General features: G+C 36.3%; 1 protein-coding gene across 2 annotated transcripts in view; it reads right to left on the reverse strand.

The window, feature by feature from the left end:
* Positions 1-26,373, reverse strand: part of TLK1 (tousled like kinase 1) — a 152,312-nt gene that overhangs the window by 39,618 nt on the left and 86,321 nt on the right. For both annotated transcript variants that reach the window (XM_082841632.1, XM_082841633.1), the window contains exons 4-11: positions 21,164-21,239; positions 18,123-18,169; positions 16,531-16,626; positions 14,712-14,801; positions 13,598-13,690; positions 9,184-9,294; positions 8,933-9,069; positions 5,533-5,721 (exon numbers count right to left, since the gene is read on the reverse strand). In XM_082841632.1, coding sequence (XP_082697758.1) covers positions 5,533-5,721; positions 8,933-9,069; positions 9,184-9,294; positions 13,598-13,690; positions 14,712-14,801; positions 16,531-16,626; positions 18,123-18,169; positions 21,164-21,239 — 839 coding nt within the window. The remainder of the gene's footprint in view (positions 1-5,532; positions 5,722-8,932; positions 9,070-9,183; positions 9,295-13,597; positions 13,691-14,711; positions 14,802-16,530; positions 16,627-18,122; positions 18,170-21,163; positions 21,240-26,373) is intronic.

The raw sequence follows: 26,373 nt of genomic DNA on the forward strand, positions 1-26,373 counted from the left end.
ATTCAAGATTGTCTCTCTACAGAGTCAGCTGACTTGTCAATAGTAATAATTTAAGTCAGAAGACAGTAAAATAATATCTTCAAATAACTACCAACCTAAAATTCTAAAACCAGTAAAGGTACTTCCCTGGTGGTCCAGTTGGTAAGATGCTGCACTCCCAATGTAGGGGCCCCGGGTTCAATCCCTGGTCAGGGAACTAGATCCTGCATGCATGCCGCAACTACAGAGTTTGCATGCCACAGCTGAGAGTCTGCATGCCACGATTAAGAGTCTGCATATCACAACTAAGAGTCCCCATGCTGCAACTAAAGATCCCGCATGCCCCAACTAAGACCCGGTGCAGCCAAAATAAATGAATTTTTTAAAATAAATAAATAAATAAAACCAGTAAAAATATTTCAAGAATGAAGGCAAAATAGTTATTTTCAGACCAACAAAAACTGAAAGACATCACTACCAACAGACCCACACTAAAAGGAAATTTCTAAAGGGTATTCTTAGGCAAAAAGATCTTACTTGAGGTAAAATCTGAGACGTAGGATAAATGAAGAACAAAACAGTGATAAATACATACGTAAAGTTTAGATGAACACTGACTATACAAGACAATGTCTTTAGGTAGGGGTGTGTGTGTATATATAGGTATGTATATAAACACAACATACTTCTAATACAGAAAAAGAATCAAATAAACAAAAACTAAGCAATCCAAGAAAAGGTAAGAAAAAAGGACAGAGACTAGGCAGGATAAATAGAAAGCATGAGAAGAAAGATGAGATTTAAGCCCTAATAAATAAGTAAATACATGAAATTAAAATGGATTAAATTCACCAATGAAAGATTTTTTCAGACAGGATTTTTTTTTTTTTTTTTTGTGGTACACTGGCCTCTCACTGTTGTGGCCTCTCCCGTTGCAGAGCACAGGCTCCGGACGCACAGGCTCAGCAGCCATGGCTCACGGGCCCAGCCGCTCCACGGCACGTGGGATCTTCCCGGACCGGGGCATAAACCCGTGTCCCCTGCATCTGCAGGCGGACTCTCAACCACTGCGCTACCAGGGAAGCCCCAGACAGGATTTTTAAAACATCAATTACACATTTGTAAAAACCCAGAGAATATACAACACCAAAAGTGAATCCCAATGTACACTACAGTTTGGGTGTCAATGTAGGGTCAGCAATGGTAACACATGTACCACTCTGGTGCAGGATATGTTGATCGCGGGAGAGGTTGTGCACGTGTGGGGACAGCAGGTATATGGAAACCATACTTTCTGCTCAATTTCGTTGTAAACTAAAACTGCTCTAAAAATACATCTTATTACTTAAAAAAAGTCAGTTATGTTAATTACCAGAAACAAGCAATCATCAAATAAAAACTTCATGCTATATAAAATATAATCTTGAGTTAAAATTTAAGCTTTAAATGAGAAAAGAGTGACCTCTAAAACTTCACTCATATAAAATATAAGGTAAAATATTGTTTACTTTGCAGTCATCCTCTGTGAAACACAAAATATACAGATAAAATCAAAACAATTTAAAACATATTTAACATGAAGTCAAAATCTTGATTAACATGTATTAATAATATACAATTCAAGCAAGGATCATTTAGACATTATCCACAGCTAATACTAGCTGTGCAAACTATTTACTCTGAATAGTAAGTCTTTGTGACTAAAATGAGAAATTACTACCTAAAAAACTTGACTGAATCTTGCTGGTAGTTAAAAATTAGTTAAGAGCCAGGAACCATGCAAGTACTTTATAAGCATCACCTCATATCATCCTTTCAACATTATGATGTAGGTACTTTCACAAGGAAATGGAGGCTTTAAGAAGTAAAACAGCTTACCAAGAAAACAACCTGGAAGAGTCAGGGCTGGAGTCCATATCTGTCTGACTACAGAGCTTAAAATGCTAACCATTACACAGTAGTGACTTTATTTTCTATATTAATTTCTTGATAGAAAAATAATGAAAAATTCATGATCTCTATTCTAATAACTATGCTAGATGTTCTGCACAAACAGGGATTCAAAAGAATTTTTCAGAAGACAGTTGCAAAGTATGGTTGCTAAAATCAAATTAATATATATGAATCAAAGTGCTTCTGTGGCTTTTTTCCCTATTTAAATCTATATTTGTATAAGGATGCAATCTAACTGCCATGTAGTATTACTTCATTTGCCACTCCAGGAACAGACAGCAGTGTAAGTTCAAAGTCAACATATGCAATAAAATGGGATGGCAATGAGACAAGTCTACGACTAACAAACTATAGTTAGGGCTGTTAGCACCCTAGAAGACAAGTCGGAAGCAAAATACCTGTGGCAAACTAGACAAAATGGCCTTCTGATAAGGAGAAAATGAAATTCAATCAAATGCTTATGTACTGTAATTTAGTATTTACTGACCACTTTCCATATGCCAGGAACTGGATTAGATATTGGGAGTATAGAGATAAAATAGTGACATAAATGTTACAATATTGACAGGCATGTACAAAAGGCACCTAACTTGAGGGGAAATGGGAAAGAAACTGGGAAGAAAAAAGGTCACAGAGGATGTCCTATGGGAATTGGCACTGGAGGCAAGACTTTAATGACATTTAGGAAAGTGAGACGGGTAAAGAAAGGCAAGGAACAAGATGTACAAAAGCACAGAAACAAGAAAGCATAGTCCATTTAGATGGAGACCTGAGTTTAATACAGGATGCACAGGGCAGACACTGGAGAATGAGAGAAAAAAGAAGGCCTATAAAGGGTTTTCATGAGAGTGAATTTTATCTTGAAGGCCAGTGAAGGAGGTTAAACATGAAAATGACATGATGAGATATGTAACAAACGGTAATTTAAGTTTAAAAAAAAAAAAGAGAGATGCGGTCCTATAGTAAGATAGTGGTAATGAAGACTGACAGATACAAAAATGTTATGGAAATAGACACAGAGAACAAGGGAAAGGCAAACATCTAAGATGTTTCTAGTGTCATTAACTGAGTGAATGATGATGCTGTGACTGAATACACAGAGGGCACTATGGCAATACCTCCAAGTGTTAATTAACTCCTATCCTTCAAGGATCAAGGAAAAGCTCTCAAGAGGAGGAAATATCTAGTATGGGATTTTAAAGATGAGCAGAAATTAAGACAATGCGTTCGAGTTTAAAACTTGGTGGTGTACATATATACACTAATATGTCTAAAATAGATAGCTAATAAAAACCTGTTGTAAAAAAACCCAAAACAAACAAACTAAGTGGTGAGTGGGAGGCACTGGTCAATGCCAAAAGATGAGGCTAGAGAGGTCAGAAGCTGCCAAGTCGGAAGTGCTTTCTGGATGATATCACTCAAGCAATGGAGAGCTATGTTAGGTTTACAAGGAAGAAAAAGAAAGGACCATATTTTATTTTGGAAAAAGAGATTCTGACTACAAGTTGAAAATGGATTCAAGGCCTAGACCAAAGCTGAAAGGTGATGGGGTGGGTAGGGGTGGGGAGAGAGAAACCAAGTAAGAGGCGGCAGGGGACGCATTTGAGCTCTAGAAGATTGGGTGTCTACAGGGATGGAGTTAAGCTAACACACACTTTCTCCTGTATAATTGCTCATCTACCCATCTACGCTTTTTAAAGCAACAAATTTACTAATTTATGAAAAGTAAATCGTTTGTTGTCATTTTTTAATATCAAGAGCCAAAGGATTTAATTCCAACTTACAACAACCCCTCCAAAAATTAGGAAAGGCTTAAGGAAGTACGTTTTAGACTTCAAAATATAAGATTATCATCACCTGTTTATTAATGGAAAATAAAATGAAAATGGATTAAGAAAAATAAATGGAATCTTGATCAAAAAGCTATGAGTGACAACCAGAATTCTGGCACGTGGAACTGCGAGGATGGTGGTACCATGTACTAATTGAAAAAACACGGGAGGTGGCAAGGGGTGTGCGTGTGTGCGTGCGTGCGTGTGTGTGTGTGTGCGCGCGCGTGTGTGTGTGTGTGTGTGTGTGGTGTCTGTGTGGAGAGAGAGAAAAAGGGGGTGTCGGGGGGACTGAAATGGGAACGATAAACACAGTTTTTATTTTGTGTGTTTAGTAAATACAGTTTTGAACAGGCTGCATTAAAGGCTCTCGTGAGGCATTTAAGTACCAATATCAACTAAGCAAGGATATGACATTCAAGATTGAGATACAAACATTTGATGATACTCAAGAGAGAAAAGTGGGCTGGAGACAGAAGTTTGGATGTCAGCAGGATATACATGCTAACTGAAACCCTAGGAGTAGCTAATACTCAAGGAGAATACATAGAGTAAGAAGTAAGATGGCCTAGGACAGATTCTTAAAATCCTACATTTTACAAATTGGTAAGGTAAATGATGTCCGAAGAAGAGACTGAGAAGATGTAGCCAGATGAGTAAAAATGAAAGTTAGGAGAACAGGTTATTTCAAAAACTAAGGCAAGAAAGAGCCTTTTGGGAAAAAGTCAACAATATCCAATGCTGCCAAGTTAAAGACTCAAATGTCTATGGTATTTAGCATCAAGGAAATAATCTTTAAAAGAACAATTTCAGTTAAGAAAGGAGCAATTTGGAAAGTGAGGCAGAAGAGACTGCAAGCACAGGCAAGTCTTTCAAGGAAACATAGTTATAAAGATGACAGAATATGGAGACTGGAGGGATTTAAACTGAGGGAGAATTTTTTTGTTTTGTTTTGTTTTCTGAAAGGAAGGAACCAGTAGAGAGCAAAAGGCTGAAGATGTAAAATAAAGGAGGTATCAATAGAAGAGGTCCCTGATGTAGCAGGGGATAGGCTTCAAAGCATAGATGAAACATTATTTCTCAACAAAGGAGAAACATATTAAATATAAAACGGAGGGTGTGTGTATGTGTTTTCTACTCACATAAACTTATATGAGGTCTTATAGAACAGAAAAATTATATAAATTAGGTTGAATCTATACACTGAAATTCTAACAATGCTGTTTTCTGTGGGACAGGATCAAGGTCTGTACTGTTTCATTATGTTCTTTCATATTTTCTGAATTTTCTATGATAAACACATAATTTTTTAAAATGTCTTTGACTTTTGAATTATAAAAAGTAATTCATCATTAGAGCAGAAAACCTAGAAAACAAAGAGAGGGGAAAAATACCTATAACCTCTGAATGAGCTGCTTTCATAGGTTGAGATTACTTAACATTCTCTCAGAAAAAGGAACACTAATAGGAACGTTGAATTGGAATAATCAATACTGATAATTGACTCTATCATTCAGACATGGAAGAAAAAGTGGATTCCAGCCTCTTCTTAGCTACGTAAGTCTTCATTTTAAAAGAGGATTAGTAAATCTCCACTTAGGTAGAATTCAGATTGGGGGCTTATTATTATTTTAGAAGTAAATTTTTTCAATACTGCCTTCCTTCCTGGCCATAATGATTTTTACTACTTACTTAAAAATAACATCCATTACTAACATTCATGCTCACTGGCAACAATTTAAAAAAAGGAAAATTAAAAATGCAGGCTTACAGTTGCGGTAAATTTGGTCTAACAAAGGGATCATTTTCTGCTCCATTGACTGCTTTGTTTTTCCTTTGTTTTGGTTCAGAATTGGTAGAGGGTGCCTGAGAATTATTAGCTGTGGGAGGTTTGCGTTTGGCTAGAAGTTTCCTTTGCCTTTCAATATCTTCCCTTTGCTGATTCACCCATTCTTGTTGCCTGCATAAAAATAAACGTAAAAGAAAATTAACCTTCCATTACTTTTCACAGTTAAAACATGAAAATACATTAGTTAAACATGAAAAATCATATAATATAAATTTGTAACCTTATGGTCCCACCCTTGTGAACCAACACTTTCGCACTGTCCACGTCTCATCTGAAACATTCATTTCTCAATAAGGTCTTCCCTAAACCCCCTGAACTAGAAAAAAATGTGTTGCCACATATAATTTCATAGTACCTTGTAGCTCCCCACCTCCTCCTTTCTAACAAATATTCTTACAGACACTTGATCAGAATTTGTCTGGTTAGACTAAATCACTCCATGAGAATAGAGACCACAACTACTTTATACCCTAGTGCCCAGCACAGTGACTGGCACATACTAGGCATTCAATAAATATTTGTTGAATAAAATAAATGAGCTATTAAAAAAAAAAAGAACAGAGTTAAAGAGTAGGTTTTATACATGTATCTCATTACTTACTGTTTAAAGAAAAACTTACAAAAGACAAATGTGAATTTAATAGTGTTATTTTCTAAATGTATCTCTGTCAAATTTTGGGAATGGGTAGGTGATATTTTGAAATGAAACAAAAATTGACCTCAGAAATTTAGGAAGAAAGAAAGAATTTTGACACTTTAAAGAGAAAATAGCAAGAAAAATTTACATGGCTTTGAAAAATGGGCAATTAATATAAGTAAAAATATTACTGCTTCCAACTGAAGCTTTTAAAAACCATCCATCATGCAACACCTTAAGCTTGTTCTAATATAATTATGTTCTCTCTTAGGTCACCTCACCACACTAGGAAAAAATTTAAGACTCTACATGGTGGTGATACTCAGATTTAGAACAAGTCAAATATTTCAATTCCTTGCTCCCCCGCCCCTATTCAAACCAGAACTAGAGAACTTCTAAGCTGCTGATGAAGAATTGGTTTTACATTCATTTCTTTGTCCTATGGTTCTAGCCAGGTAGTAGCAGAACATGGTAGGAGGGAAAGAATCAAGAATCACCTAGGTAAAAGAGTAAAACGGTGGAGAAAAATCTCAAGAATAGCAAAGTTAGAATAAGACTTTAATCCAGTTTTCTCCTTGAAGTGGTTATAAATAATTTCAATTTATTTAAAAATTACTTTTAAAGCTAGTTTCAGGTACAATCAAGATGTTATTAATGAAAATAAACAGCAATAACCTACTGAAATAATGAAAGGAAAGAATTACTGGAATGGATATGTATCTAATCCCTGATTATTCAGTAATGACCTAATTTTAGAGATTATTAATATAATACTACTGGGCTTCCCTGGTGGCGCAGTGGTTTAGAGTCCGCCTGCCAATGCAGGGGACACGGGTTTGTGCCCCGGTCTGGGAAGATCCCACATGCCACGGGGCGGCTGGGCCCGTGAGCCATGGCCGCTGAGCCTGTGTGTCCGGAGCCTGTGCTCCGCAACGGGAGAGGCCACAACAGTGAGAGGCCCGTGTAACGCAAAAAAAAAATATATATATATATATATATAAAAATTACTAATTTTTATTTATTTCTCTTCTCATCCTCCAACTACTTCGGGTTATATCACAGATATATAGCTTGATATATACTGATAAATATCAACTGCTTGATATAAAATATGTATATGTAACAACATACAGTATGCCCTCAGTAAATGATTATTAGTAATAAGAAATGCAAGTAATTTTTTAAAAACTAGATTACTGCTTTATTATAAAAGGATACAACTCAGAAATAGCCAGATGGAAGAGATGCATAGGGCAAGGTATGGGGAAAAGACATGGAGTTTCCATGCTCTCTCTGAGCCTGATACCCTCCCCAAATCTCTACATGTTCACCAACCCAGAAGCTCCAATTTTACTCTTTTTTTGACAGCTCAATGGAGAAATTTTAACAACCGGCAGAGTTTATATTTTAAATTCATATTATTAGTTTATATTTAAGGTTATATTATATAAACTTCTCTTTTATTCATTACCAGGATAACTGTAGATCTGGGTTTAGTAGCTCAGAAAAACACTCGAAAATTATAAGTTCTATCTCAACTGTATTTCCTACTCTCCATTTCTACTGTTAATATTTTAGCTCAAGCCTCATCACCTTTCATTTGGATGCTTCTCCATCTGAACTGTCAACAATCTATGTTCTTTCCAATATTATTCCCACATCACCACCAGCTCCCTTTCTAAAACTCAAATCTGACCCCACACACCACACATAACACTGTAAGAGCTCCCTATTATCCACAGAATTAAAACCCAAACTTCCTACCATCATAAAGACACTGTCCTTCGTTATAGTATACCTCACACCCAGCACAGTTGTGTTGAACAGAAGCTGGATAAATCAACTGAGACAGAGAGACCATTCTGGAGATAGAGAGAAGACCATTCTGTGCTTAAGTCCTGGGAACCAGTGTTTGAAACAGCAGTGTTTAGGTGATACTATGTGAAATAAAGCTTTGCCTCCATTTTCCATTTAACTGGACTGACTCTGGGAAAGCTGATTTAGATGGTGGCACCACTCTTGCTTTAAAGGTTATTAAAAGTTTTCCAGCTAAAAAAACCCCCAAAAAACAAAAGGAGGAGATAGATCCCAGCTCAACACATAAACAGTCAACCTACCCTTAGCTACAACCATCTGAACTCAAGAAAACATGGCAACAATGATTTCTCCATTTTAAAGTTGACCTCAGAAGTGCTAAAGCCACATGCTCAGTTCAACTGACTTATGAGTTACTATGTCTGAGGCTGCAGAGAAAATGTTCGTGTCTTTTCCATAGGAATAGAGAGCAGGCAAGTGCTGAAGTAAGGACTGGGGAATGGGGGTCGGGGGCGGGGGGAGAACTAAGCAGAAAAATCCCAAGATATACAGATATAAATCTTCCAATGAAAGTTCAAACTTTTAACAATTTCCCTCCCAACTAACCTATAAAAAGCTAGGTCAGTTTATGTTCTGGAAAAGTCATATTTAGAATAATACATCATACTGTACAGAAGAATGCTAACTAATCAAGAAGTATGCTAAAGCTAAAATTGTAATGCCTGTTCTATGTTCCTTTCAAATGTATTAAATTCTGATTTCAAAGAGTAGTAAGGAGTAGATGTAGAACATAATTCCAAATCTATAATCTCTGAAAGTAATGAAAACCCAAAGGAATACTAAATTTTTTAAAATGTAAGAGTGACTAACTTTACAAGATTCTGAAATGCAAAACCATCTGTCCATTGTTCAGTAAATGAAGCACCATGTCTAACGGTCGTGAAATGCCCAAGGCGTAATCTGTCTTGCATACTCTTCTCTCTGCTTGACAGTTTTTCTTGTGTACTCTGAAAAGAGGAGGAAAAATCATCATTCAATTTTATTAATTTAAATTTTAAAAGCATACAAGGTAAAAGGGGCTAGTGAAAGGAGAGGGAAAATGTATTGAACTTTTAACTTACCTTTTCGATAAGTAGTTTCTTGCTCATTGATATGCACTTATTTAATCGTTCTTTGTATTTTTCAAGTAATTTTTGTTGTTCATCTATCTGCCGTCTGAGATCACAATTAGCCTACAACATAAGTAGATGATGAAAAAGGTCTACAATTTGTGTATATGAGACATTTAAGAATATTTATACATTTTGAACAAATTTCATAAAGGGATTAATAAGATTATTTGAATATGATTCTAAAAATTTTGTTAAAACATCTACTTACCATGGGAATAATACTGGTATATGCTGCTTAACTGTGTAGTGGAAAAGTACATGGAATTTGTATCCATACTCCATGGGTTCAAATCCACACTCTAGGATATATAATCTGGGCTAAGTCAAACAAGTTATCTGAACCTTAGCTCAGTTTTCTTATTTCTAAAACAGAGCAACACCATTCTATCTCATTTAATTAAAAATAACTGAAATATAGTAATACAAAGCGTCTAACACTTAAAAATGAATGTGAGTTCTCTTCCATCTTTTGTTAACTAATAAAACTTTTTTCTCCATTAAACTAGTGGAAGACACTGCAGATGCCCATCCAACAGCTAACTATTCTCACCATCTTTCTTGGCCATATGAATACAAATTTTGTTAACTTTGTAGGCAGCCACACGCTCAGGCAAGGGTCTTCTCTCTAAACTCAGAAGATGAGTCTGATTAGTCTAGTACAGTCAGTCACCAGGGAACAACCTGGAGAGCTTGTTGGAACACAGATTACTGGAACCCATTCCCAGTTTCTGAATTAGTAGCTCTAGAGTAGGCTCTAAAAGTTTATTTCTAATAAGTTCCCTAGTAATGTTGATGCTTCTGGTCTGGGGATCATTCTTTGAAAACCACAGGTCTAGGCCAATCATGGTGAAAGCCAAAAGACAGCGACATAATACATCAAAAATGCTGGGAGAAAATACTGCTGCCAATCTAAAAGTATGTATCTAATAAAATTGTTTTCCAAGGAAAAGGGTAAAATAAAGATACTTTCAGAGGAACATAAATGGAATTTAGCATCAGACCCTTATCATTAGGTGCAATTCAAACAGAACCCCAACAAATTGTTTACGTGTGTGAAAACTGAAAAACTGACTCTAACACTTCTCTAAGACAGCAAAGGGCCAAAAATAACCAAAAAGGAGATGATACTTGTTCAACCACACATCAAGGCTTAATATAAACCTAGAGTCATTATAATCACCCAAATCTCTCCTTCTTCCGTAGTAATGGAAAACCAACATTTTATTATGGATTGATATATGTCTAGCTAAAAGACTGTATTTCCCAGCTTCCCTTGCAGAAGTTGTTCAGTGGAATACCCAAGAAGGCTACACACAGAATTGTTGCATTTTTTATTTCCTTCCTCTTCCTGTTTTCTGCTTAAGAACACAGATATCATAACTGTGCCTCTAATAAATATTTTGTACCTTGATATGATCTTCAAGATGAAGGCCATGTACTAACAGTGAAAGAGCAGAAAAACTGAAGGAGCCAAGATCCTATATGACACTGTGAAGCCATCACACCTGGGCTGCCCCCTTCTGCTCTTCTCTCAAAAAATAATATTGTGTCTCATTTAAAGTACTGCTGTTTATAGAAACCTGTCCGGACACCTACGGCCTGAGCAGCTCAGTTGTTTCTGCTTGATAGCAAGGCTCTGCCTGGCCGGAAATAAAGCACGGCCAGTTAAATGGCATTTCCACAAAACCTACTACCTTCCATTCAAAGGCCCGTGGCCCCTTATGCTTTGTCCAGGGGGATAACAGCCCAACCACACATCGCTGTCTGGACAGATGAACAGGCTCCAGGCCCTCCTCAGTCACATCTGGGATGAATGGTCAGTGTGGCAGTAGCAGCTGCAATTGCAGTGCCCCACCCAGCCTCCCTCACTAGCCCAGGGGCCAGGGAAAGACTGCGCCTCCACCCTTCTCCTCACAGAGGTGAGCAGCATGCAGAGGAAAGGAAAGCCTATCTCGGGTTTGTTAGTGAGGGGCACTGTGTGCCATGGGTTATCCCAGCGCCATTTCCTCCTGCGCCTGCTATGGAAGGGCCCACCTCCATCCCCAACTGGATTCGGTTTTGGGCAGGTGACTCAGTGGGCAGGAGACTCTGTACCCTCATGCTCTGACTTGGAGCCCCCCTTTCTGTTCTACTCTCAAAAAATAATATTGTATATCATTTAAAGTACTGTTGTTTATGTTCTCTGTTACTAACAGCCAAAGACAACTGCTAAATGATAAAAAGATGCTGTTGTACCAGTATAGGAATACACAAATAGAATATGGAACTTAACACAGAACACAGAAATAGATCCACTTGTATATGAAAACGAGATTACATGATGGGGCTGGCAGTAAAAAGTGGACTTTTAATTCTGTGGTCTGGACAACTGGTTCTCTACATAGAAAGAAGTTAAAATGAAACCTTACTTCATGCTATACCCAAAAATAAATCCCAGTGAGAACTTGTACTGAAAGAGCAGACTATAAAACTTTTAAAAGAAAATATAGAAGAACATCTTTATGATATTAGGGATTAAAAACAACAAATTATTTTGGTATACTTTTGATAATAATTTGGTACAAACTATAAATAAAAAGATATGTTTAATCATATAAATTTTAAATGATCTAATCATCAAAAGACAGTACAAAGAAATAAAAAGATAATTCACACACTGGGAGAAAAATCAACATATATGGCCAACAAAAAACTGATATCAATTTAAAAAACAACAAGAACCCATTAAGAAAAATGAGCAAAAAAAATGATCATTTACTTCACGGAAGAAATACAAATAGTTAATAAATATTTTTAAAGATGCTCAAAAAATAAAGTGAATGCATAATAACAAATACCTTGTTACACCCATTAAATTGAACCCCCAAATTAACTATGATTATAATGAACCTTGGCAAGGATAATAAGCAATAAGATTATTTCTTGCTCATTGTTGGTGGAATGGAAACTGATCCAACAACCTTGGGAAAAATTTGCTATTATAAAGTAGAGTTTAAGATATGCATGCCCTATACTCTGGCCATGTCTCTCCTAAGCATATACCATAGAGAAATTCTTCCACATGTGCCACAGAGATATGTACAAGAACATTCTTAGCAGAACTGTTCATACTAGCAAAAAGTAGAAATAAAATGTCCAACTAGAGCAGAAAAGATAAATTATAATATATTCATATAATGCCTAACTATATAGCAGTGAAATGAACAAACTATTACATGACAAACCCACACATAATGTTTAGTGAAAACAAGCAGGGCAAAATGGTACAAACAGTGTAATTTTGTAATTTATATAAAGTGAAATAATATGTTGTTAAGAATGTATAAGATATATGTAATATAACTATAAAGAAACATAAGGCATAATAAATAAATAAATAAATACAAAATTTAGAATAGTGGTTAATGGTAAAGGGATGTAAGAGAGTGAATGGGATGGGACCAGGAAAGGCACACTGGATGTTTCAAAGGTATCAGTAATTATATGATCACGGATGACGGTTTCATTGAGTTTCTATACCAACAGTTCTCAATGTTGGCTAAATTAGCCGTTAAAACTACCAATGCCCAAGCCCTACGTCATATCAATTTAATCAGAAACCCTCAGGGTGGAGTTTAAGCATCAGTACTTTTTACAAAGTGTCTTCCACACTTTCCATCCAGTGATTCTAATGAGCAGCTAGGGGTAAGAACCACTGCTTTACCCCTTACTCACCTATTAGGCATACTTTTTGATGTGTCTTTTTATAAAGTTTCCATTAAAAATCTCACAAAATTGCAGTAGTTACTTCCTCTAGTATAGTGTCAAATGGCAGTCAGGTTTATAAGAAAATCAATTAACTTTAAAACTACCACGGGGGCTTCCCTGGTGGCGCAGTGGTTGAGAGTCCGCCTGCCGATGCAGGGGACACGGGTTCGTGCCCCAGTCCAGGAAGATCCCACATGCCGCGGAGCGGCTGGGCCCGTGAGCCATGGCCACTGAGCCTGCGCGTCTGGAGCCTGTGCTCCGCAACGGGAGAGGCCACAACAGTGAGAGGCCCGTGTACCGCAAACAACAACAACAACAACAATAACAACAAAAAAAACTACCATGAAATGGATATCTTAGGATAGTTGATCAAGTAAAAATAAATTTTATAAACTTCTATTTCTCCAACTGTTTCTCAATTCACATTTAAAGAGCTAATAAAATAGTTTTTATCGTTTAATAGTTGATACTTTCAATTATGTACTTACACTAAAAGCAAAGGCTTATTTTTTTTTCCAGTAATAGAGTTTTTTTTACAATATAAGTATTTTCTCACCAGTTTTTCTACTGCCAAATAATTTACTCAAATTTTTCCCCTCCATGACTTCTTACTTACCCTGAGCAAGTCATCTATACGACCTTCCTTTTTTTCCAGGTCCTGGTTTTTATTACTTTCTAATGCTGCTAACTTCAGCATTGTAAGGTCGGTCTAAACGAAAGAAAGCTATTTTATTACTCCATTATATATATATCACTGCATGCAAACATAAAATTAGATTTTACTCTGATTCTAAAGAGCAAAGAAAGTATTGGAGTTTGTGTGTGTATGTAAAGAGTATCACAAAAAGTCTTACTGCAGTTTTAAGTTTTAATATCTTCAGAAGCATAAGTGCTATAAACTTAAAAAGAAAAATTTTTAAGGTTAATTATTTAAATTTTTAGAATATTGATATGTTCTTCATTAAAATTCAATATAACCACTGCTTTGTGCTATCAACTCTAGCTGACTTTTGAACATGGCAAAAACTTTCACAAGCTGTTTGCTGACTGAAAGCAATGTACTTATAAATCCTGGCCTAAAGATCATCCAAAGAAAGAAGTTTTGATGCACGCACAACAGTTTGGACATGACCAGAAAGAAGAAGTATAATGGCAATAAACTGCACAACTAAGGTGGCAAGCAAGAAGATCTACTTTTTCAATCCTTAATCTCAGTCATCCAAAAACTGTCACATGTATGAAATTAAAATGAAAACCTTAGTACTCAAAATTCATAAAACTAAATAACTGTAAAAGATATCTGATTTTCAAATGATTTTTAAATGTGTAGCATATATGAATATACAAAAATACAGACACATGGAACAAACTGCTTTAATGTCCACTTATAACAAATATAACACTTTCATGAAGGTATCGATTATATGCACTTGGATGTTAAGTTCAAAAAGAATCAGTAAACAGAACTGACATGTTATGGCTGTTCTATTTATTTAATTTGCTTAAAATATATATTTAACCAGTATGTAACAAAGGACAAGCTGATAGTAAATTGGGTGTTTCAACTTCTCACCCCCTACAAACTGTTTTTCTTGTTTGTTTAGCAATTAGCTTTCTTGATACAGAATTTTACTTTATGACCATGTCTAAAACAAAGAGAAGACATCTTAATTGTGTGTACAAAGTCGGTCACCGGCTTCTCATACAAAGAAATTTTAATTACCATTTACCTGAGTAATTTTAAAGGATAACTGCTTTGGTTGTACAATAGGGTGGTCCCCAAAAACTAATGCAGTAGGAGAAGGGCTATTCGGTCGAACCTTAAAAAAATATATTAAAAATTTTATATTAGCAAGAAAAAAATAGGCTTTTGCTTAGCAACAACTAAACATTTCCTAAGTTTTTATCAGGATAATAATTCAAAACATAATTGGGGACTTCCCTGGTGGCACAGTGGTTAAGAATCCGCCTGCCAATGCAGGGGACACGGGTTCAAGCCCTGGTCCGGGAAGATCCCACATGCCACAGAGCAACTAAGCCTGTGCGCCACAACTACTGAGCCTGCGAGCCACAGCTACTGAGCCCACGTGCCACAGCTACTGAAGCCCGCGCGCCTAGAGCTCGTGCTCCGCAACAAGAGAAGCCACCGCAACGAGAAGCCTGCGCACTACAACAAAGAGTAGCCCCTGCTCACCGCAACTAGAGAAAGCCCACGCACAGCAACGAAGACCTAACGCAGCCAAAAATAAATAAATAAATTTATTTTTAAAAAATCAAGAATTAAAAAAAACATAATTGAACTTTAAAAATTTTTAATCACCATTTATTCAATAAGCATTAAGTACCTCCCTCTTATAAAGCCCAATAAAAGAGACAACCAGCCACATATGCCGTGCCCTCAAGGAACTTAACAATCTGGTGCCATAAAAGCAAATTTAATGCTTTCAATCTGTTAACTAAAACAAGGCCAAATATATTATTTTAAAACAAAAATATTAAACAGATTATAATGGTTCAAAAAGTAAAACTGTAAAGAACTTAATACAGAACTCTTTTAGTAGTGGGTACAATAATGCATGCCCATATGTAGTATAATATCAATTAACTGATAAGTTTCATGGTTTATCTAGTCACTGGTTTTAAAATACATTCACTGAAAGCAAAAGATTACATCATGTACCAATGCTATCACTACAACTCAAAGTTATTGTTGAGTCTTACGCTTTACTTAGTATATGGCAATATGATGTGCCCCAAGGTACAAAATGAGTAAGACATTAAGAAGTATATGTCTACAGACAGAACTAGAAAGGGACACTGGAAGTAAAAACAGAGTACTTGAGTAAATAAGAGATACTCTGATTTTTAAGAATTTTAAATTCATCTTTAAATTACTGAAAGCCAACATTGTTTTTCTGGTTAGACAATGAACTGTCACATAATGAAAGTTAAAAAAATAGAATAAAATCTAATATGTAGAAAAATGCATATAAAAGAACTAGGTCTTAAAAATGTTAGAAACAAACCAAAAAGTTGTAAGACAATTTTCAGGTCCAAGATTCTTCTCCTATGCCAAACTACATTATCTGAGGCTGATGGCTGCCTACTCTTTATTTCAGGATTCCCAGAAAGGAATTACTTATGCTACCATTTTAGTGGTTAAGAAATTTAATTGTTAAGATCCCTGACCAGGGATCAAACCCGGGCCCCGGCAGTGAAAGTGCCAATTCCTAACCACTGGACAGCCAGGGAATTCCTGGTCCCATCATTCTTTTATAGAAACATTACTTCTTTGGGGAACAAATTCCCCCAAAGCGAAGAACACGCCTTATAATTAATTCAGGAAATCTTTAACTTTAGAATCTTACTTTCAGAAATAAAGTTCTAATAGCATCAAATCATTAAAAAGAATTCAACTCATCTCACAGAATGATGTTTTAAAGATAAACGCTAATATATGTAAAAGGTCTCAATAAAGACAAATTATAAAAGTTATCATTCAGTACACAAAAACTCTGAGACACAAAGACTACATACGTAAAAACTTACAGATGAGGAAGGAGTGGAATGTGAATGTGAATTCTGAGGAGAACGGATTGCAGGAGGTATGCCTCTTACTGGACTTGAGCCATTTCCACCTTGGTACTGAGGGAAAAAGGAAACATCACTATTTATTAACACAGGTTTAGACAAATACGATTTTAGATATGGCATTATGAATTAATTTAAATATATCTTATTATTATTTTTGTGGCAGACTCAAAGACAAATTCCCCCAAAGCAAAGAACAAGTCTTATTTTTCCTTCAAATTTTAGCACAGTTCCCTTATGTTTGTTAAACCAGTATGATCCCTAATCCCAAGAAACTTTAACATGTTCACATGTAGATGTTAGTGAACATAATCAACTATCTTAAAACAGAGCTGTTAGTCCCAAGATCTATTAAGTATCTAAATGTTCACAGCACTATAAGGAACTATACAAACTAAGTCCCTTCTTTTTAACAGCACAAAGTCTAATAAAAATCAATCCTTTCTTACATGCATAACACGCATTATAGTGCATGACTTAACTGCATACGAAGAGAAGCCAACCTAATCTGTTCCATAGCTTTCTCAAGTCTCATGCTTCTGAACCAAGAATGGAAGGAGAAAACAATTTGCTGCTAATGGCTTCATCTCAGGGTGTATGTATGGACAGCAGAGATGGGGACTTCCTAGTGTGTTCATTAAACAGCTTCCTGCAACCTAGGAGCTTTGTCTAAATTTCTTATCTATAGTGCCTAGCGTAACACTTAGCACACAGTAGGCATCCAAGACACCTGAGATTTGTTTATTTGATCCTACTTTGGCAAAGATTTGTAATGATATTAACACTAAGGGACTGACATCAACTAAAGAGCATTAGGTGTATCTTATAGTCTGCAACAGTTTTAGCTTAGACACTGTAAACTCAAGAAAGAAAAACAATGGAGGATAAAAAATATATATTTTAAACACAGCCCTTCTCCTAATCACCAAATTCTGCTCTCTCTCAAGGAAATATAAATATTTTTCAACTGAGTAGATCATGTTTGTTTTAATAATCACATTAATATTTCATAATGAAAACTGGTAGGCAGAAGTGTTTCTGTGTAGAAGAAAGGAAACATTCCAGACTAAGAATTTAAATTTACCACTGTTTATTATTTTCAGGGACTCTTAGATTCACATCTCTATCATTATTTAATCTCCATCCACGGGGCTCAACTGTTGCTGTGGTACTGACATCAGAAAGAATTCTAGAGGCTGGGAGACTTAAAGCTACTGTTTGCTCTTCCATTTAGAATTTGCCTTTACATAGGCTACTTTATATCTCTGGCTCTCAGTTTCCTCATCTGTAAAATAGGAATACTAATAACACCTGCTTTGACTATCTCCTGGATATAAGCAAATACGGGAGAAAGTACTTTGAAAATTATGATGTGCCATACCAAAGTAAAAGTAAAGTTTAATATTCCTAAGAAGTCAGGACATCACATAGTACTGAAGTTCTGCTCTAATTAAGCAGATAATCAAAAGTTGACTTTGTGCTTCAAACAAATTATTTCAGCCCACAGCAAAATTATATTAAGAACTAAAGATATTTCTCAATGAACTTACTTCAAAATAGTCGCTAATTTTGTGGCCACGTCCCCCAATACTTTTTCCTAAAATACAGAAGTAAAAAATTTTATAGATTTAAAGTCAGTCATGACTATCTACCACATAGTATATCAGAAAGAGAATGTGCCAAACTTAATTTCCCTAATACACACAAAAATAATCTATTTAATAAAAAGAATATATTTTAGTTGGGTAGTGATGGGCATCAAAAGAATATTAAGAGCCCTCAGAGGGTCAGATGCCGACTTCAGAATTCCAAAAGTCAAATGATATTTCAATAGATACATGTCAATTTTTAGAAGTCCTGATTATGGGAGAATCAAATAAATAAATCATATTAAAAGATCTCTGCTTTTAAAACTACGCTATTCAGATTGCTTAATGGCTAATAATTTCATAAAAACATGTCAATTAATTAAAAAAAAGACAAGTGGCAGCTGTATAATTGACAAACCAATTTATACCTGTAAATAATGATAAAAAAGCTTGGTCAACATACAAACCATAACAAACTGACAATAACATGCTTTAATATGAATGCTATTTTGTAAAATGTTTTGATTTTCTAAAAAGTATTTCCAAATTAATAGGATTTTTAAAAAACTAAACTAGATTTTAAATATTGTCCTTATATGACCATATTGATAGTGATCCAAATTATTACAGATCACAGTTCTTTAATTAAAAGTTTTGCTCTAAAATGGACTTTTCCAAAAAAAAAAAAAAAGACAAATAACAAAGAAACAAAATGGACTTTTCATTAGTTTTATAAATCTTGAAGTAAGAAGTTGCTAAGAAATATGGCGTTTTGGATGGGAGGCATCCATCCTTCACTGGAATTACACTGAATAATTTCTTCAAGCTACAAAAGAAAAACTTATGATAGCATGGAGTCAAAAGCTTTGGATAATATATAAACATATACATTTATCAATTCAATACTGACTTATATACATTCATTCACTTACTTTATTCAACAAATATTTCTTGAGTGGTTATTATGTGCCAGGCATTACTGAGATAAACAAACAATACATTTAGAAGTTCAACAACCTCAAATTCCTTCTTGGAACAAGGTAGGGGGAAATTTTTTTTAAACTAATAAGTAATCAGGACTATAAATACTACCTAGAAATTTTGAACACTAGTTTTGTACAGATTTATTCAGAGGGCAGGGAGCACTATAAAAGTTTTATACCAAAGAACTTCCCTTCTGCCTGTAACAACTTTCCTGCAGATTCTGAAGAGGTGCCATTTTTTAATGAAGACAGAGACATTTTTTGGTTGCCTACCCAGAAACTATTTCCCGAATTTTTTTCCCCTAATTGAATCCAAGTTTTATTCTGTTAACATTCCCTCCCCTACACAGCACATGTAACTTCAGGAGAGGCTGACTCCTATCTGGCCTCTGTTCCTAGTTCCCCTTCCTTCCTTCGGATTAGAAATGCAATTTTGTTCAGGTATCATGCCTTTTCCACACAACCTGTACTTCTAAATGGAATTTCACCCCATTTTCGTTTTCAGAGATGGGCCTGATTTTTTAAAAAATATTTATTTATTTGGTTGCATCGGGCCTTAGTTGCAGCAGGTGGACTACTTAGTTGTGGCATGCAAACTCTTGTTGCGGCATGCATGTGCGACTTAGTTCCTTGACCAGGGATCGAACCCGGGCCCCCTGCATTGCGAGCATGGAGTCTTAACCACTGCGCCCCCAGGGAAGTCCCGAGATGGGCCTGATTTTAAGGGCAATAATACCTCTCTTGGACATAACTGGTTTTGGAATGGACACATGACCCTATTCTGGCCAAGAAGATGACAGGAGAGGTTTGCTATGGACTTAAAGAAGCCTACATCAAAGAAACAAGGAAAAAAGAAAACCAGCCTCTCTCTAAAGCAAATACAAGTGTGGAAGATGAAATGAGGAAATGCAATTAAAACTGGCCACAGTCCTAAAACCATAAGAGAAAAGCAGACAATTCTGTGGATGGCAGACCACAAAGAAAAAGATGTGGCTTCTTAAAGTTGGATCAACCAACACAGAAGTCCCAGGCTATTTTGGGACCTGCTTTTAAAAGTGAGTTTTAAAATCTAAAGTTAAATCTATCATAACTAATATAACTAAATAAATCCAAGCCCACTAACCACAACTTGGGGAAACTACACTAAGATCAAAAAAGACCTCAGGGAAGATTGAAATACAAAGTACCACAAACTTAGAAAAAGGTGCTAGAGTGACTCAACTCCCTCCTTCCACAAAGATAGCTGCTGCAAATATATTTCTTGATGCCAGTGCCACATGTAAACACTAGTAAGCCATGGGTTCATGGCTCTAGATTTTGTGGCTCCAAAACAAGTAATATATGTATAAAATCATCATTACATATGACTTAAGAGCCCAATTTATTGTATTTAATTTTGAGAAGCCAAATTAAGTGACAATACTATTTTGTCCATTATAAGAAGTTGTGTAGTCTAATGAAAGTAATTTTCTTATAGTTCATAATACAAAATGTAAGTATGAAAGAAAGGATGAAGAACAGGTATGGAAAGAAAAAGATGGTGCTTTAATGAAGTACTTCAATCATTTTTATATAGTCTTTTTTTTTTTAATAAAAGGGATGAGTAAGTTTGGGTACTTGTCTAAAAGTAAGATATAAAGTTCTTATTCAAAAACGAGAAGCCATTTCAATACCATAATTCATATAAAGAGAGAAAACAGAAAGGTGATAAAGGCAATGCTTGTCAGGTTTGGACATGACACTTTTCTTTCTAATTCTCAAATTAAAAAAATAAGGGAAATGTCAAAAGCCTGAAAACAGTAACCATAAACTACCTGTGGTACAAAAAGATTCCAATTTCATATAATTATTATTTCTTATGCAAAGTACATTCCTAAACTATTAATGCAGAAATTACATGGTATCTATAGAAATCACAAAAACACACTACTTTTTAAAAAAATTATTAATTGATTAAAAACCAGAATAATTAATCGTAAATGCCTCTTCGGCTCTTAAGGAAGATTTTGCTTCACTTACCCTGACTACTTTCATTCTGATTTTCTGCTTTTCTCTTTCTTCCTCTGGATGATTCCGATTGTTTCTTCTCTGGTGTCTACAGAAAGCAAGTTAACAGAACTTTAAATTATAGTTTTAACAGGCAAAATTTTACAATCACTATAAATGTCATTTTTATTTTCGAGGTAAAAAAAAATTTTGCTCAACAGCGTTCATGCAATGTAAACATGTAATTATTACATACAATTTATTTAAAAGATAAAATTTCCTATTGTGTGAATTTTTTTTTTTTTTTTTTTGCGGTACGTGGGCCTCTCACTGTTGTGGCGTCTCCCGTTGCAGAGTACAGGCTCCGGACGCGCAGGCTCAGCGGCCATGGCTCATGGGCCCAGCCGCTCCACGGCATGTGGGATCTTCCCGGACCGGGGCACGAATCCATGTCCCCTGCATCGGCAGGCGGACTCTCAACCACTGCGCCACCAGGGAAGCCCCCTATTGTGTAAATTTTTAAAATTTGAAGTGTAGGAGACCTGGTACACAGTACCTGAAATTTACATTTACAGAATATGACTTCAGGTGGATGAGAAATTTGAGAGTAATCAGCCTTTAAAAGATGCCCTTCAGGGGCTTCCCTGGTGGCGCAGTGGTTGAGAGTCCGCCTGCCGATACAGGGGACACGGGTTCGTGCCCTGGTCCGGGAAGATCCCACATGCCGCGGAGCGGCTAGGCCCGTGAGCCATGGCCGCTGAGCCTGCGCGTCCGGAGCCTGTGCTCTGCAACGGGAGAGGCCACAGCAGTGAGAGGCCCGCGTACCGCAAAAAAAAAAAAAAAAAAAAAAAAAAAAAAAAAAAGATGCCCTTCAAATTCTTAACTGGATAGGGCAAAAAAAAAAAAAAAAAAAAACCCACAAAATAACAACAAAACACCATATGTTTTCCCATTAGTTTTCTACTATTCATATATATTCTATAGAAGTAAAATAAACTTGGGCTAGAAAAAAAGAGCAGAACACAAACCTTAATATATACAATCCCTACTAAAAAGAACCATTCACCTAAATGCCTAAAAATTATTATCCAACAACAATCAAAGCAAATTCATAGATTATATCCTAAATCAGGTGTCTGCAAACTATAGCCAGATGGCCAAATCTGGTTGGCCACCTGTTTTTGCAGGGCCCATAATCTAAGCATAAATTTTACATTTTTAAATGTTTGAAAAATATAAAAACCGAACAAGAATATTTCATGATATGAAAACTTAAGAAATTCAAATTTCAGTGTCCATAAATTTGGTTCTATTGGAACACAGTCACACTCATTCATTTATGTACTGTCTGTAGTTCCTTTCACACTACAGCAGCAGAGTTGAGTAGCTGTAACAGAAACTGCATGGCCCATAAAGCCTAAATACCTGGCCCTTTACAAAAAAAGTTTGCAGAGCCCTGTCCTACGTGACGGCTTGTTCTTAAATTACAGGTTTGCTCTTTTAACTGATAGGAAGTATTTCCATCAGGCTAAAACAACAAGTAATTTTTGTGCAGTCTGACAGAATGTTGTGCTTAGTGAAAAATTAAAACCAAATGTGCACAAGGCAATGGCACAGGGCCCTCAAATTCTAGAAGCTTGGCAAGTTTGTCTGGTGCCAGAACAAAGGATATCTGAATGAATGAAACATCAAGGCAACTTAAAATAAATCTCTAAAGGCAACGTAGTCCTCCAACAAGGAAGGGACTTAATCCATATTTTGATGTCTCTTGTAAGTAGTTCTGTGATTAAATAGTATGAATGACAATAAACAACCTAACTCATGCTGAGCATCTATGGTTCCCCAAAGTATTATCTGGGGAATTTTAAGTTCTCTCACTGACATTCTGCCAACAAGACAACAGATTCAGAGAGGTTTAAGTGAATGTTACTAATCTCTGAATTCTTTAAAGACAGAAGTTGTATTTTCTCCCCACCTCCTCCTCCCACCTCCATACCTAGCATGATAAATAACAAATATTAAATAACTTACTCAAGGTAACTAGGATTCAAATCAAATTCAATTCTGTGTATTTCCAAGGCCTAAATGCTTTTTTCCCTTCTATGTGTTATGATTATATATCCTACATCAAGAAGTAACTGAATGAATCAACCATACAAAAATACTTCAAGTTTTCATTAAGTTCATAAATAAAATTCATTATGTCCAATAAACTGCCTATATGTTTTCACATCGTAAACCAGAGATCTTAAAGAAATCCACTCTAACTAGCAATCTACTCAGGAGACAGAATGACATACCGCAATTTAAGGTAAATAGTTCATTAGTTTAGTTTCATACTCAAAATTACCAAACTCAGACTTCAGTGGTAACCAATCTGTTATTCTTCTTGGAATAAAAGTATCACCAAATTAAAAATTCTAAGTTAACAGTTTTATAAAGAACCCTATAATCTATCTTAAAACAAAGGAGGGGACTTTCCTGGTGGCGCACTGGTTAAGAATCCGCCTGCCAATGCAGGGGACACGGGTTCGGTCCCTGGTCCGGGAAGGTCCCACATGCCATGGAGCAACTAAGCCCATGCACAACTACTGAGCCTGCGCTCTAGAGCTTGCAAGCCACAACTACTGAAGCCCGCGTGCCCTAGAGCCCGCATGCCGCCAACTACCGAGCCCGCGCACCTAGAGCCTGTGCTCCACAACAAGAGAAGACCACCGAAATGAGAAGCCTGGGCACCACAATGAGGAGTAGCCCCCACTCGCTGCAACTAGAGAAAGCCCATGAGCAGCAACAAAGACCCAACGCAACCAAAAATAAATAACATTTTTTTAATTAAAAAAAAAATAAAACAAAGGAGAACTCCCAAATAATAATTTATTCATATCCTTCCCAAATTAATCTATGTAAAAAATATAATATAAGGTCAAGGAAATATGGTTTTTCAGAACAGTTTTAATGGTATAATAATTTTTAAGCATGGCACAATCCTTTTGGATTTCCATCTTAAATCCTGACTAGCTTCTTTGAACAAGCAAAACAAAAAACTAAACAGAATAATAAAATTCTGAAAGCTATATTGGAAACAACATTTTCTATCTAGAAAACTAAAGAATATATGATGTTGTAAATGGTTCCATACCATTTTCTTAAGTATATTCCAAGGAACACTGGATCAGGGGTAGATTGAGAGGCTACATTTTAAAATGGAAGGTATAGTAGGGTGGTTCAACTGGGGGTGAATAAAGTTAGATTTATTTATTTACAAAGCTTCTAAGAACCATTAAAATACGAGCACTCACTGGCTATCTCCAAAAGGGGGATGGGATGCAAAGATACAGTACATGTGGCAATTCTCTAACTTATTTGGGATAATGTTCATTAAATACTTTACTGGATATAGACTTCAAGATATTTAAGGTCTTTTTTATTTTCATTTTTTTAAGACATATACGGTAACTTAGTAAAAACTTTTTCTCCAAGGCAAAATTTCCCTGAATTTAAAATTTTCTGGAATGGGGACGTGAGACAGTCTTTTGGGGGAAATGTCATTTTGTTTAGAACAAACTAACAAACCCCCCAAATGCATAATGATTACAGTGAAGAAAAAACGGCAACAGGCTTCCCTCTTTTAAACCAGAGAAGAATTTGAGGAAGGAAGATGAAGAGGAAAATGAAGATGAAGGAAAAAAAGGATGACAGGACTAAAATTAATTTTAAGACTGTAATCTGGGCTTCCCTGGTGGCGCAGTGGTTGAGAGTCCGCCTGCCGATGCAGGGGGACATGGGTTCGTGCCGCGGTCTGGGAATATCCCACATGCCGCCGAGCGGCTAGGCCCGTGAGCCACGGCCACTGGACCTGCGCGTCCGGAGCCTGTGCTCCGCAACGGGAGAGGCCACAACAGTGAGAGGCCCGAGTACCCCCCCGCCCCCCCCCAAAAAAAAGACTGTAATCTGGGCTTCCCTGGTATCGCAGTGGTTGAGAGTCCGCCTGCCGAAGCAGGGGACACGGGTTCGTGCCCCGGTTGGGGAAGATCCCACATGACGCGGAGTGGCTGCGCCTGTGAGCCATGGCCACTGAGCCTGTTGCTCCGCAACGGGAGAGGCCACAACAGTGAGAGGCCCGCGTGCCGCAAAAACAAACAAACAAAAAAAAACGACTGTAATCTAACACTAATACGAGTAAGAAGTTGGAAATAGCTAATAAAAAACTGAAAAGCTGAACAAAGCAAAAGATGAGAAAGGGAAACCTAGATATACCTGATTTGCCTATAAAGTAAATGTAGGCATTATAAACACACCATTTTGCCTTCCCATGAATTTTAATCTTTTTTCACCCACATCCTACCTAGTATGACTACCTCGTGCTGACCTCTGACTTCATTCTCATCTCATAGATTATTTTAGGGCTGTTCTGTCAGCCTCAATGGACCATAATTTCCTCAGAAGAAAGTACCATGAGTCTCTGAAAAAACACAGACTAAGAATCCAACTCTGGGTCCACTATTTACTATAATTTTCAGTATGTTACTTAACCCAAGACTCAATTTTCTCATCAATTTTAAAGGTGATAATATGGCCTAAAAGGATTGTGGGGATTAAATGAGAAACATACCAGAAACGTAAGTAGTATAGCATCTAGAACAGTGTATAGTCTATATCAGTAAGCTATTCTTATCTGAATGGCTATCCTTCTATTACTCCAAATAATCCGCGCACTTTCATGGTTCAAAATTTCAATCACGTGTCACTTGTTGAATAATTAGCAGCTTCTGCCCTAACAGTTTAAAAATAACTTGTAGGGTTTGCAAAATAAGCAATATTTCAACTCTGATCTCAACCATAAGCCACAGAACTTATAGTCTAGGCCCTAAGTATTACATCACTAACCCTAAGACAAATGTACTTTAAACAGTTTTTTTGGTTTTGAATTTAAATAATCTGAGCAACACCTATATTAAACAAAACAAAAACTCTCAATGAAGCCTAATGCTGCCAATTCTCCTAAGACATCCTTTGTGTATGGACTTATTCGGCGATTTAAAAGCTTGAGGATTTAGGGTAGGCAGAAACTCATCAAATATTTAACCTCTAAAATGGCTCATCACTGAGAAGAAAAAGTTCAGAATACTATCTGTGACTTTCAAATTGTACTCCAGAGACACCTTAGGGGAGAGAAGGTTGTGTCTCCAAAGTTACTAAAGGGAAGGAAGGAGCAGGTGGCTGAGCTAAGGCTCTAGCCACCA

The sequence above is a fragment of the Leucopleurus acutus genome (assembly GCF_964270905.1).
Source record: "Leucopleurus acutus genome assembly, chromosome: 6".
NCBI lineage: Eukaryota > Metazoa > Chordata > Mammalia > Artiodactyla > Delphinidae > Leucopleurus > Leucopleurus acutus.